General features: G+C 43.2%; 1 protein-coding gene across 1 annotated transcript; it reads left to right on the top strand.

The window, feature by feature from the left end:
• The first annotated feature begins 1972 nt into the window (after positions 1-1972).
• Positions 1973-12454, top strand: RBM42 (RNA binding motif protein 42). Its single transcript, XM_087727287.1, has 10 exons — positions 1973-2187; positions 4522-4675; positions 4962-5049; positions 6534-6599; positions 6686-6846; positions 7483-7623; positions 7814-8017; positions 9182-9302; positions 10743-10937; positions 12036-12454. The coding sequence occupies exons 1-10, from the start codon at positions 2033-2035 to the stop codon at positions 12146-12148; spliced, it is 1398 nt and encodes a 465-aa protein (XP_087583413.1). The 5' UTR covers positions 1973-2032; the 3' UTR covers positions 12149-12454.
• Positions 12455-13268: the final 814 nt, after the last annotated feature.

Genomic DNA, 13268 nt, shown 5'->3' with positions numbered 1-13268 from the left:
CAGATGTCATTACTATGGTATATGTTTGTACTTTCTCACTGAGTGCCTTTTGACAAGATATAATCCTTTCCATTCATTGGGTTAAACAGCTTATATTTATATGGGAAACTTTATATGCTTGTATATTGATAACAGGGCTTATTATGCCAGGGTCAGCCTTCTCACATCTGGTCATTTCTCAGTTACTAATCCCATGTTCTGGGCTAAGCAAGTGCCACATGAAAAATCCCCTTGGGGAGATTGCCTTGATTTCAACATATTTGAATAGCCTCATATGCCACCTCTTCTTATCATAGGCAGCCAGTGAACAGATAAAGATCTGATCTTGAAAAGGGCATCAGATATCACGAGGGCTCACACACATTGTGCCAAGCTAATTGTTGAGCAGACTTATCTAACCATTCTGCTTTATGGAGAGGAGCCTGTATGCTTTAAACAGCATTAAGTGAGAATACGCTCCTATGTATCTTTCTAAGGGAACAAAGTGGTGTTTGAATGCTGTGTTTGGCATTTTGTGTGTTGTACATACTCTTAAATCTACTAGGAATCAAGAGGCATCTGTGTTGCAATGCAAATGATATACGTGCATGATGCCATCGGATGTCCTATCACTCATGCAAATTATTTTTCTAATATATGCAGTGAAATCATATTCCATATGTTATCAGTTTGAAATAATGTAGCCAGGAAAGCAAATATTTTGGAATCAATATTTTTTTTTAGTATGTATTTATTTAGTAAGTATTTTTTTAAGGAAATGTTTTGTTTAGTTTTCTTAACACAATTTAAAACCATTTTCAAACTTTAAAAAAAAACTTTAAAAATTAGAAGAGACAACCCCAAACAAACTACAAATAAAGACTAAGAAAGAAACCTACCTTATGTTTTATGTTTATCAATAGTCATTTTTTTTACTAATAACACCTCTAGAATATAATCAGTAAAAGTAAAATACCTGCTATAGCAGAGGTCTTCAAACTTGGCAACTTTAAGACTTGTGGACTTCAACTCCCAGCCAGTTCTGCTGGTTGGAGAATTCTGGGAGTTGAAGTCCGCAAGTCTTAAAAGTTGCCAAATTTGGGGACCCCTGTGCTATAGTAACACAGATTTCATCCTTTCATTAGTTAAACAAAAATAGTGGTTTTTCCAAAAAGATAAACTACACATTTCTGACATTAATATCAGTATAATATAAAAGTTAAAGTAACCTAATGGTAATTCATCAGTTTTCCTAGTACAAAACCAGATTTGACTTGCAGTTGTCTGGCTGCGACGGGATCACCCCTCTTCACGGATGACAATCTTGATAGATCTGCTTCTGCTTTGCAAAGGAGTCTTTCTGCAAACAAAAAGGAAAGGAAATGCCAGGAGTTGCAAGATAGTTAACAGGTTTTGTGCTCGTTGACCTCAAATACAGATCTGTGAAATGACACTATTGTTCATTCAAGCCAAGTGTGAAGCATACAAAGAGGCTGCAGAATTTGGGTTTGGCTAGTCTAAAGAAAAGAAGAATGAGGGGCAGCATAACAGAATTTCAGTATTTGAGGGGCTGCCACAAAGAAGGGGGGGGGGGATCAACTTATTCTCCAAGCTCCAGAGGGGAGGCCAAGAAGCAATGGTTGGAAACGAATCAAAGAGAGAAGCAATCTGGAATTAAGGAGAAACTTCCTAACACTGAGGACGATTAACCAGTGGAACTGTTTGCCTCCAGAAATTGTGGGTGCTTTATCTGGAGGTTTTTAGGGAGAGATTTGACAGCCACTTATTTCAAATGGTATAGGTTTTCTTGCTTAAGGACTAGAAGACCTCCAACTATTCTATTTAGGTGACAAGACACCACCCAGCTCATAGAGTCGGAGAGCCTTTCTTCCTAAACCGGAAGTACGCTCTAGGAAGGGCTTACGGTTTTCCGCTAGAAAGCGAAAGAAGCTCCGGAAGTTATCCTGTGACCACTTAAGTGTGCGCCGGAAAGAAGAGGGAGTGGGCGTCCGACGCTACTAGAGTAACCGGGCCGGACTGAAGAAGTCGAGCCATGGCGGCTCCCGCGATGCCCCCGCCGCCGCCCCCGCCGCCCGGAGCCCCCCCTGGGGTACCGGGAGGGGCTCTTGGGCCAGGGACCGTGGCGGCGGCGGGAGGCGCGAAAAGCGGCGAGGAGAGACTGAAGGAAATGGAAGCCGAGATGGCCTTGTGAGTAGAGGCCTGAGAGGAGCTTGGTGTATTCCGGTGGTTTATAGAGCTCAGCCTTTCGGGTGACGTCGTATTACGTGCAATTCTATAATCCCCAGTTCTGAGACGCATTTCCCGGCCTTACGGGATCTATAGCCCCAAATATCGGTCAGATGGTAGATAGGTAGGTAGATTAGATTAGATTAGATTAGATTATATAAAATAGATGATAGATAGTTGAGAGATAGTTGAGAGATAGATAACAGATTCACAGAGTTGGAAGGGACCTTGTAAGTCATCTAGTCCAACCCCCTGCCCAAGCAGGAGACCTTACACCGTTTTTTGACAGATGGCAGTTCAGTCTCTTCTTGAAAGCTTCCAGTGATGAAGCTCCCACAAGGCAACTTCTGTTCCATTTTGTTGATTATTCTCATTATCATAAAGTTCCTCCTTATTTACAGGTTGAATCGCTCCTTGGTTAGTTTCCATCCATTATTCCTTGTCTGGCCTTCGGGTGCTTTGGAAAAAAGTTTGACCCCCTCCCCTCTGAGGCAACCTCTCAAATGTTGGACCACTGCCGTCATGTCTCCCCTGGTCCTTCTTTCACTAGACTAACCATGCTCAGTTCCTGTAACCATTCATCGTATATTGTAGCCTCCAGTCCCCTAATAATCCTGGTTGCTTTTCTCTGCATTCTTCCTAGAATTTCAACATCTTCTTAAAATGTGGTGACCAAAACTGGATGCAGTACTCTAGGTGTGGTCTTACTAGGCCTTTATAGTATTATGAGATATTAGTGCCTCACTTGATCTTGATTGTATACCTCTGGATGGAGGGATGGAGGGATAGATAGATAGATAGATAGATAGATAGATAGATAGATAGATAGATAGATAGATGATAGATAGATGATAGATAGATAGATAGATGATAGATAGATAGATAGATAGATAGATAGATGATAGATAGATAGATAGATAGATAGATAGATAGATAGATAGATAGATAGATAGATAGATACCATGGATGGATGGATGGATGGATAAGTAGGTAGGTAGGTAGGTAGGTAGGTAGATAGATAGATAGATAGATAGATAGATAGATAGATAGATAGATAGATAGATAGATAGATAGATAGATAGATAGATACCATGGATGGATGGATGGACAGAGAGAGAGACAATGATAGATAGATAGATAGATAGATAGATAGATAGATAGATAGATAGATAGATAGATGATACCGTATATAGATAGATAGCAATACTTCATTGGCCAAGCGTGATAGATACACAAGGAATTTGTCTGCAGGGCATAAGCACTCAATGTACATGCAAAACAACAAAGTAATAATCACTAATATCAAAATAATAATAACCATAATGACCATACCAATAAGAGAAGGTAGTGGAACATATGAAAAGGATAAAAGTAATGCAGCCCTATCACACGGGTAAATATTCTTAGAATATACATAATAATAAATAAGACATACTTAGACATAAGATAGCACTGTGGGCATTAGAGCCCTTTGCAGGGTCTTTGCTTAAAATGTCCAAAGTAGGATAATTTGAGCTTGGATTAATTCATTTGATGGTCCATTGGTTTGTTTTCTTGGTTGTCCAAGGTCAAGACTTTTCCTATCCTGATTTCTTAAACTGGGAATACGATGGCTTGCATGATTCTAATCTGATCTTTGTAGGTATAGACACATCAGAGCATTTGGATAGCTTTTCCAGGGCTTTTATGGTTGTTTTACCAAGTGCTCATCTGTAATGTGTTTCTTGACTGCTTGTTCCTTTACTGTTGATTGTTCATGTTAAAAGGCAGAAGATCTCCACCACCAGGTATCTTTGCAGCCAGTTCTAAGCCTGGTTGTTCTACCTGTTGTCATTAGTTTGGTCTTCTTTATGTTTAATTTTAGTCCCATGCTCTTTGGCTTGGGGGGAACAGTGAGAAATTGAGGATTTATTTTGCCTGTAGTTTTAAATATTTTGAAACTTGGAGAAAAGACAGATGAGCGTCCTAGGAAACTGAGTTGGGAATCTACAACAGCTTGGATAAGCTGCCTGAGTATTTATCCCTACTATTTCCCAGTATAGATAAAGGATCAAAACCTCTGTCTGCCTGTCTGACATTTTGGTCCATATAGACAAAATATCTATATGGACCAAAATGTCACTAAATGTCATAGTTTAGTGGAAATTTAATTTTGTTCTTTTGAATGCTTCAGGGAAGGAATGTAAATCTAATCAGGGAATAAAGCCAAGCAACTGATTCTAATTGCTGTTGAGATGAAGATGAAGTGTTTGAATGTTGAAAAATGTAATAACGCCTCCTGATAATTACTTCCAGGTTTGAGCAGGAAGTGCTTGGAGCTCCTGTCTCTCTGCCTCCTGTTGCCTCTGTGGTAGAAGCTGTGCCAGTTGCTCTAGCAGTACCAGCGGTAACTGCGGTGCCCCCTGTTCCTGTCATCCGACCCATCATTGCTACTAACACTTATCAACAGGTGAGCAGTTTGTTTAATTAGATTAGATTAGAATTCTTTATTGGCCAAGTATGATTGGACACAGAAGGAATTTGTCTTTGGTGCATATGCTCTCAGTGTACATAAGGGAAAGAAAAAAGAAAAGATACATTTAATTGTATTCTTTGTAATGCAGGAAATGCTAGAATGCTTTCAGTGGAAAATTAACATCAGTACTACATTGGCTTTGACATTGTGAATTTTTGTGCATGACTATTCATCTTATTCTGCTACCATCCTTTCATTTTATTATCCTCATGCCCTCCAGGTCCAGCAGAGTTTGGAAGCCCGAGCAGCAGCAGCTGCCACAGTAGTTGCTCCTATTGTGGCTCCTCCCGTGCCATTTGTAGGCCCAGGTATGGTCAGTTCCAAAGTGTTTGGCTAAACAATCATCTTCCTGTCCCCACGTTAACTTCACCGATGTCTTTAAGTGAGAAAGATTCTATTTCTGAAAGAATAGAGGTGCCTCACTCCAGTTTAAGTAATATAGTTCGTTGTACCTGAGAAACTCTTGATTTTAACTCTTAGAATATTGTTTCCAAAATATTGATTTAAGAAAACTCTAAAAGGAGGGGGGAAAAAGAATTAGAATAAATCAAACCAAGAGCTGAAAACAGTGATGTTCAAGAATGCCCTGTGCTATTAAGCTGCTGAAACAAATATATTTTCACCTGGTTTAAAAATATGGGTCAGGTTAAAGGCAGAGTTTTAAAAGTAATAAACAGCATTACAAATTGAGCCATTGAGCAGAATTGAGGGGATGCAAAAGAACATGTCTTTAGTGAATTTTAAACTTTCTTCTAACCTGCCAAACAGTTCTATTGTACATGCATTCTCCATCAATTTTTGATTTGTGGGTAACATGGTTACAAAAAGCAAGATGGACTGCAAGGGAATGATCAGGCTGGTTGAGGAGGGACAGTCCCCATTCCTCCTCCTCTGCACCTCACTCAGTAGGTGTCAGAGCTAGGCATCCCAGAGCTAGGGGGGCATTCGCCCAGGTTCGCCTGGTGCGCCAGTTGCGACCCTACCTGAATCGGGAGGCACTCACAACAGTCACTCGTGCCCTCGTGACCTCTAGGCTGGAATACTGCAACGTGCTCTACATGGGGCTGCCCTTGAAGAGCATCCGGCGACTTCAGCTAGTCCAGAATGCGGCCGCGCGAGTGATTGTGGGTGCACCTCGGTTCACCCACATAACACCTATCCTCCGCGAGCTGCACTGGCTACCTGTTGATCTCCGTGTGCGCTTCAAGGTGCTTCTTACCACCTATAAAGCCCTCCATGGTAGTGGATCTGGGTACTTGGGAGACCGCCTCCTGCCAATTACCTCCTCGAGACCGATCAGATCTCATAGATTAGGCCTCCTCCGAGTGCCATCTGCCAGCCAGTGCCGGCTGGCTACTACGCGGAGGAGAGCCTTTTCAGTGGCAGCTCCGACCCTCTGGAACGAGCTCCCCGTGGGGATCCGTACCCTCACCACCCTTCAGACCTTCCGCGCAGCCCTCAAGAACTGGCTATCCTGCCAGGCCTGGGGGTAGAAATTGATCTGCCTCCACCCGAATGTTGGATGAATGTCGTTTACTTTTTAATTATATGTAATGTTATATGTTATTGTCTGTATCCCCTTCCCTATGAGTTGTTAGCCGCCCTGAGTCCCCTCAGGGAAAAGGGCGGCCTATAAATAAACCTATTCAATTCAATTCAATTCAATCCCTGTTCCCAATATACACTCTCAATGAACTGCAGGAAGAGTTGAGTTTTCTAAGAAAATTACTTGTAAAATAGAAACCGTTTGCTTCAGAAGGAGAGTTTTCAGAGTATTCATTTTTCCTTCCAGCTGTTCCCCCGCAACGTCCTCCCATTCTCCGACCGACCTTTGTGCCTCATGTCTTACAGCGGGCAGGTAAGCTTTCCTTTTACTTTTTACGCCCAGTGGATGGCCAGCGCCTGTATTTTTCTTCCACTGTCTGTCTTTCTTTTTTTTTTTAGGTGGCCCTCGGCCCATGGCAATGCGCCCAATGCATCACCAGCCCATGGTAGGGCCTCCAATGCCAGGCCCTCAGGGCCCCCCAATGCTGATGGGTCCACCAATGCAGAGAGCACCTGGTCCACCCCTTGGGAACATAGGACCAATGCGGCCTGGTCCCCCAGTAAGTACCTTTCTCTTTTAGAGCAGGGAAAGTAGCATGAGCTATGCCAAGTTTTGAGACCAGTTATAAGGTGGGTTTAGAATTATATGAAGAGGGTTTGTCGGTATAAATTAAAAGAGCAATACATGTACAGGTGAAGAGCAGGCAGTCCTCCTTTTTACTATCTGTTGACTGACTGACCCTGTTCCTTTTGCAAAAGAGCTGCAGATGTATTTCCTGATGTAGCTTATATTTATATGACTGTCCGCCTCACAAGAACATAACTATTGGTTTTTTAAATGACATTAAGAAATCTGAGAATAATTCCGCACATTCAAGATTTAGTCTGTTGTTGAATTTTTTAAAATGACATTAAGAAATTTGGGAATAATTCTGCATGTTCAAGATTTAGTCTGTTGTTGAATATTTGAATAGTATTGGATTTTTAACTTTTAATTCCTGAAATGTATTAACTTTGGGGTTTTTTTTATTAAAGAATATTTCTTGCAGAATTTAATTATCTTCATGTTTTTTTCCACTTTTTACTGTGCCTTGTTATACTTGTTCATTTTGGTTACATTTCAAAAAGGAGGAAACCATTTTTAAGCAAAGAGTTTATGGAGCATACGGTGACTGTTCTGCTCCTTCTTTGACTAGGTGGGGCCAGGCATGCCTGTTGGCTCTTTGGCTCCACTGGTCCCTGTGCCTCGTCCGGTGGTGGCCCCTCCGAAAGTCAACCCCACAGTCATCCAGGCGGCTCCTACGGTATATTCCTCTCCACCAGTGAAAAAACAAGAGGTGAGTGAGTTGGGTTGAATTCATACTCAAGTCCGTTCTCCACTCCAACCTCCTCCTTCACCTCCAAAGAAGGGGAAATGACTTGGAACCATTGAGCTTCCGTAGAGGATCATAGGAAAACATGGTCTCCAGTAAGTATTGCTCCTGGGTCCTGAGCCTCTCTGACATTTCCCCTCTGCTTCCTCTGCAGGAGGAACATCGAGAGCCTCTGCCACCTGTGGTGGAGGAGAAAGAACCAGCTGGGGCTGAGGAGCCCGTGATAGGCCCAAGTATGCCAGAAGCAGACCTGGCCCCAGTCGTGGAGTCTCGGCTACCATCGCTACGTGGACATGACCTGGCACCTACCCGGGGGAAGCGACCCCGAGGGGCTGATGCTGGATTTGTTCCCGTAGAGGTAATTGTTCTGACCGAGGCTTCCCAAGAGCATGAAACAAGCTCCTTGTCCTGACAAAAATCAATTTTATTAATTCACAGTGAATTCTGCTCATTCACATCCAGCAAAGTCTTTCAAGGGAGGATTTACAGTCACAGACGTTATCCGGCTTGGAGAGCTGCCAGGCCGATATCTGCAAAACTTGGCAAGGAGTCTCGGAAAGTCACAAACCAATTAAGCAAACTAATTGTCTCCTGCAAACTCCACTCCCCTTTTGCTCCTCTTATTTCCTCTGGGAGGGGCCATTCATCGTCCACCTGTGGCCTTACTCCCAAGTCGACCCCTTTCTTTAGCTGTTCCCTTCGTCTGACAATTCTGTGCATGCGCACACCGGGAACAGGCTCCAATTGTTCGCCTGCCACTCTGAATGAAGCTGATAATTGTGAGATGGCTCTTGCCTTCTCTCTGCCTCCGACAAAGAGCCCTCATCAGAGCCTTCCCCAGACTCCAGGACTGGCCCATGTTCCTCCTCAACTGTCCAAATCTGCTGCCAGAGCCGCTGGCTGCTGACGGGCCACAACAGTAATAAACAGTGGTCATTTTTTTTGCAGAGACAATGAGTAGTTTCCTGTTGAAAATCCTTGTCCCATTTGTATGCTTTTCTCCAAAGGTGTTGAGAGCTATGTATTTCTGGGATGGAGGGAGCACGGAGGGGGAAGAGATATAGACCATCTTCCCACAACCTTTTGGAGTGAGCCAGTTAGGTGTTGTAGTTAAGGAGCTAGAATAGAAACCAGGAAACCTAGGAATAAAAGCCAGATGGAGGACTTTTGCCTTCTCTCTCAGCCCAACCCAGCTCATCTAATGATAAAAGATCATATTGATGCAAGACTTACATATAATACTAGTTGATAACCTGAGTATTTATTTATAGGAGGAAACTTTGAGGAAACGCAAGCCTCGGAGCCTTCTTTCGTTGGGGGTGTTACTTCGACACTCTGACACTGTTTTTGTTTCCCATGTGTTGTTTTACTCTCTAGCCCAGTGTTTCTCAACCTTGGCGACTTAAAGTCGCCAAGGTTGAGAAACACTGCTCTAGCCTGCTGGGCCAAGGACAGCCTTCAGTTTCAGATGTGCTCTTCAACACAGGTTAAGTAATTGACATGTTCTTCTTTGCCCCCCTAGCCGGTCATGGAGAGCACGCCTGAAGACAAGAAGAAGACAAAGCAGGAGAAGTTGAAGCGTTGCATCCGTACTGCCGCTGGGACCTGCTGGGAGGACCCCAGTCTTCTTGAATGGGACTCTGGTGAGCATCCAACTAGAGTGGGCTAGTGGGTAGACAGTGGGTGTTGAGGCCATGTTTTTTTTCCCCTCAAGCCTAACATTGGCATCAACATTCCTTCACTCACTACTTTTGTCAAATGTTGTTGTTAGTTCCAAAGTCATGTCTTACCCATCGCAACCCCATGGACAACGTTCCTCCAGGCCTTCCTGTCCTCTACCATCCTCTGGAGTCCATTCAATCTCCTGCCGACTGCTTCGGTGACTCCATCCAGCCACCTCATTCTCTGTTGTCTCCTTCTTCTTTTGCCCTCCATCGTTCCCAGAATCAGGTTCTCCTCCAGTGAGTCCTTCCTTCTCATTAGGTGGCCATAGCGTTCGAGTTTCATCCCCAGAATCTGGCCTTCTAAAGAGCAGCCATGGTTGATCTCCTCTAGGACTGACCAATTTGGATCGCCTTGTAGTCCAAGGGACTCGCAGGAGTCTTCTCCAGCACCAGAGTTCAAAGGCCTCAATTCTTTGGCGCTCAGTCTTTCTTATGGTCCAACTTTCACAGCCATCCATTGCACCTGGGAAAACCATAGCCTTGACTATACCCCTTTTGTTGGCAGGGTGATGTCTCTGCTTTTTAGTATGCTGTCTAGATTTGCCATAGCTTTCCTCCCTAGGAGCAATTGTCAAATGTATGGACTTGTAAACATCGTCAGAGTCTTCCTGGCATAACCCAGCCTATGTATCAAACCAAATCAGAATGCGTGAGTCTTGAATAAACCATGCTCTCTGAGGTGTTGTTTACTTTGTTTTGGTGCCACTGAGTCAGTCGTGGCACGTCCCTGCAATTTTCCTGCTGAGGTTTTCGGAAGTGTTCTGCTATTGGCTGCTTCTAGGGATGAGAGAGAGAGGGACTGGCTCAAGGATACCCAGCTGACTTGGGGCCCAAAGCAGAAGTCAAACTCCCGGTTTCTAGCTTGGGGCCTGAATCATTACCCTAAATTGACTCTCTTGAGATTGGCTTCAAGGGGGGTGGGGTGGGGAAACCCTGCCAAATATAACGATTCCTCTTCTGGAGAGACAAGAGCCATGAAAAGCTACAAAAAGGAATTTCTTGAAATTCTGATTCATATCGTAGAGCCGAGGTGGCGCAGTGGTTAAATGCAGCACTGCAGGCTACTTCAGCTGACTGCAGTTCTGCAGTTCGGCGGTTCAAATCTCAGCAGGCTCAGGGTTGACTCAGCCTTCCATCCTTCCGAGGTGGGTGAAATGAGGACCCAGACTGTGGGGGCGATATGCTGACTCTGTAAACCGCTTAGAGAGGGCTGAAAGCCCTATGAAGCGGTATATAAGTCTAACTGCTATTGCTATTGCTATTGCTATATCAGCCTTGATGTATGCAGATTGAAGGCTTTTTGTTGTCTTCAGGACTAAGCAAGGACCCTGCATTTCCCCTTCTTTCCTTCCTTCCCAGATGACTTCCGGATCTTCTGTGGGGACTTGGGCAACGAGGTGAACGATGACATCCTGGCCCGGGCCTTCAGCCGCTACCCGTCTTTCCTAAAGGCCAAAGTCATCCGGGACAAGCGCACGGGCAAAACCAAAGGCTACGGCTTTGTCAGCTTCAAAGACCCCAACGACTATGTCCGCGCTATGCGAGAAATGAATGGTGGGTGTGGGGCTCCCCGTTTGTTGATGGGAAGGGTGGAGCTGTCCATGTCATACCGAGAGCGAATCCTGCTCAAGTCCCGTTGGAGTGGAGAGAACAGAATCGACTCCCAACCAAAAACGAAGTAACGAATGATTAAAAATGTCCTGTCTTTCGAGGAAGGGCAGGAAAACCCAAAACATCAACTGGCTACTAAGTCCAACCACGACTCAACTCCTAATCTGAAGTATAGCTCCATACAAAGTCTGCTAAATTGCATCTGTTTCATTTTAAGGAATTCGGATCAATTCCCACATTGCAATTACCCTTTAATGATGTGATCCCTACATAAGGATAAAGTAGGGTTTGTTTAACTGGCTGATGGAATGCACCCCTGTGGCCCAAGTGATCTCTAAGCCATTACAGTTAATTACAACCTCTAATTATAGTTTCACATTCCTCAGTAGCAAAGAGAATGTGACAGATAACTCCATAAACCACATGATCAATTGGGTGTAATATGTTAACCCAGTTAACCTAGTTGTGCGGGTAAATTACATTTGCCAACTTCATCGCGATACCAGGTAATTGCGGACTTCACTCCCCCCTTATACCTTCCCTTAGATATTAGGGGTACTTTCATCCCAGGATGACAGGAGCTTGGCTTAATGCCTGGCTTCAGCAGTTAGGCATCACATTAAACGCCCCCACCAGAGTGGATTTGATTTAAATCAGCTCAATTTAAATCACGATTTAAATCACTAGTAAAGGTTTGATTTAAATCAACTCGATTTAAATCATACTTTTTAAAGAGCAAGCGTCATCTCTACCTTGCAGCGGCTCTTCTGACTCACCGACAGTTCCAATATTGCAGAATATACAGCCTCGTGCTACAGAATTTCATGCTGAATAAACTAAATTATTAATGTATCTTAAATAGAAAACGATCTTTCGATAGAGTTTTACTCCCAAAACATTTTATTAAAAGAAACTTGATAAAAATAAAAAAACAGGTTTAAATTTTTTTAAAAAAAAAATCAGTTTTTTTAAAAAAATCATCGATTTTTATCCATCCTGGTCCCCCCCACCTTCACACCGTTTCTTGTTCTTTTGCGGCAGGAAAATACGTGGGCAGCCGGCCCATTAAACTGCGCAAGAGCATGTGGAAAGACCGCAACATCGACATTGTGCGCAAGAAGCAGAAAGAGAAGAAGAAGCTGGGCCTCAGGTAATGGGACAGCGGTCGCTGGGGCTGTGCTTCAACCATCACCCAAAGCTGAGGACCTGGTACTGCCGGAGAAGATGCAGATTGTGAGAACTTGGGCAGTGGAGAGGGGCTTGGGATAGGACAACCTGAGGCTCACATGCATGGAGGTGTTGTGTGTGCTTTGCACCCCAGTCCCCAGACTTAACTGGCTTTCCTGGTTTGATAGTAAGCAATCACAACTTGTAGAATCTTCTGGGTGTATTCTGAGGGGTGGAAATAACTTTTGTGCTGAGTCAATAAACTTATGCTTCTCTTTCTTTTTTTTTTACTACATTTAACTCTTCTTGTTTATCTTTCCCTAAAGAATTTTGTTTCCTTGTGGCTACCTTGATTTTTGGAGTGGTAGTGGTAAGAGTCTGCTTATAGATGTTATATTTCCAGAGACAGACAGTTGTTGGGGAAGTCAAGGGAAAGAGTTTGATGGCCTTTGGAGTCCCGCTTCGTAGGTTTCCAAGAACAGTCTGGATACTCTCTGTAGTAAATTGGGTGCTGGGCCAAATATGACGAGAACACAACATTCATATTAATTCTAGAAGTTTGAAAACGTTATTTTCTGGAACATCCAAGTGGTCTGTTTGAAATTGGGTAGATACCAACCTGAGCATGTTCCAAGAATTGCTGAAGTCAGGCTCCCTTCCCAGAATACTCAGATTACGCCGTAATAGAAGGTTTCCTTACTTGCTATATGTTTAAGCATATTGGTGAGCAATGTTATCTGCAACGTTGAATCATTTTATAAAGACCCTTGGAATCAAGGTGGATTTGATTTAAATCAAGTCGATTTAAATCGCGATTTAAATCACTAGTAAAAAGGCTTGATTTAAATCGACTCGATTTAAATCCTAATTTTTAAAGAGCAGCTGTCCTCTCTGTCCCGCAGCGGCTCCGCCTTTGTCCTGCTGTTACTCCAAAAGCATTTTATTAAAATAAATTTGATTTTTTTTAAAATCGAATCTAAATTTTTAAAAAAATCTGATTTAAATTTTAATACAAATTCAATTTAAATTTTAAAAAAATCTGATTTTTTAAACATTTTCTTTTTAAAAATTCTTTGATTTTTATCCCCCCCCCCCCAATTTGGAATA

The sequence above is a fragment of the Thamnophis sirtalis genome, unplaced genomic scaffold (genome assembly GCF_051295495.1).
Source record: "Thamnophis sirtalis isolate CommonGarterSnake01/CBP01778 unplaced genomic scaffold, rThaSir2_p1.2 scaffold_13, whole genome shotgun sequence".
NCBI lineage: Eukaryota > Metazoa > Chordata > Lepidosauria > Squamata > Natricidae > Thamnophis > Thamnophis sirtalis.
Note: the sequence above shows the minus strand (reverse complement) of the source record. Positions and strands in the feature narration are given on the sequence as shown.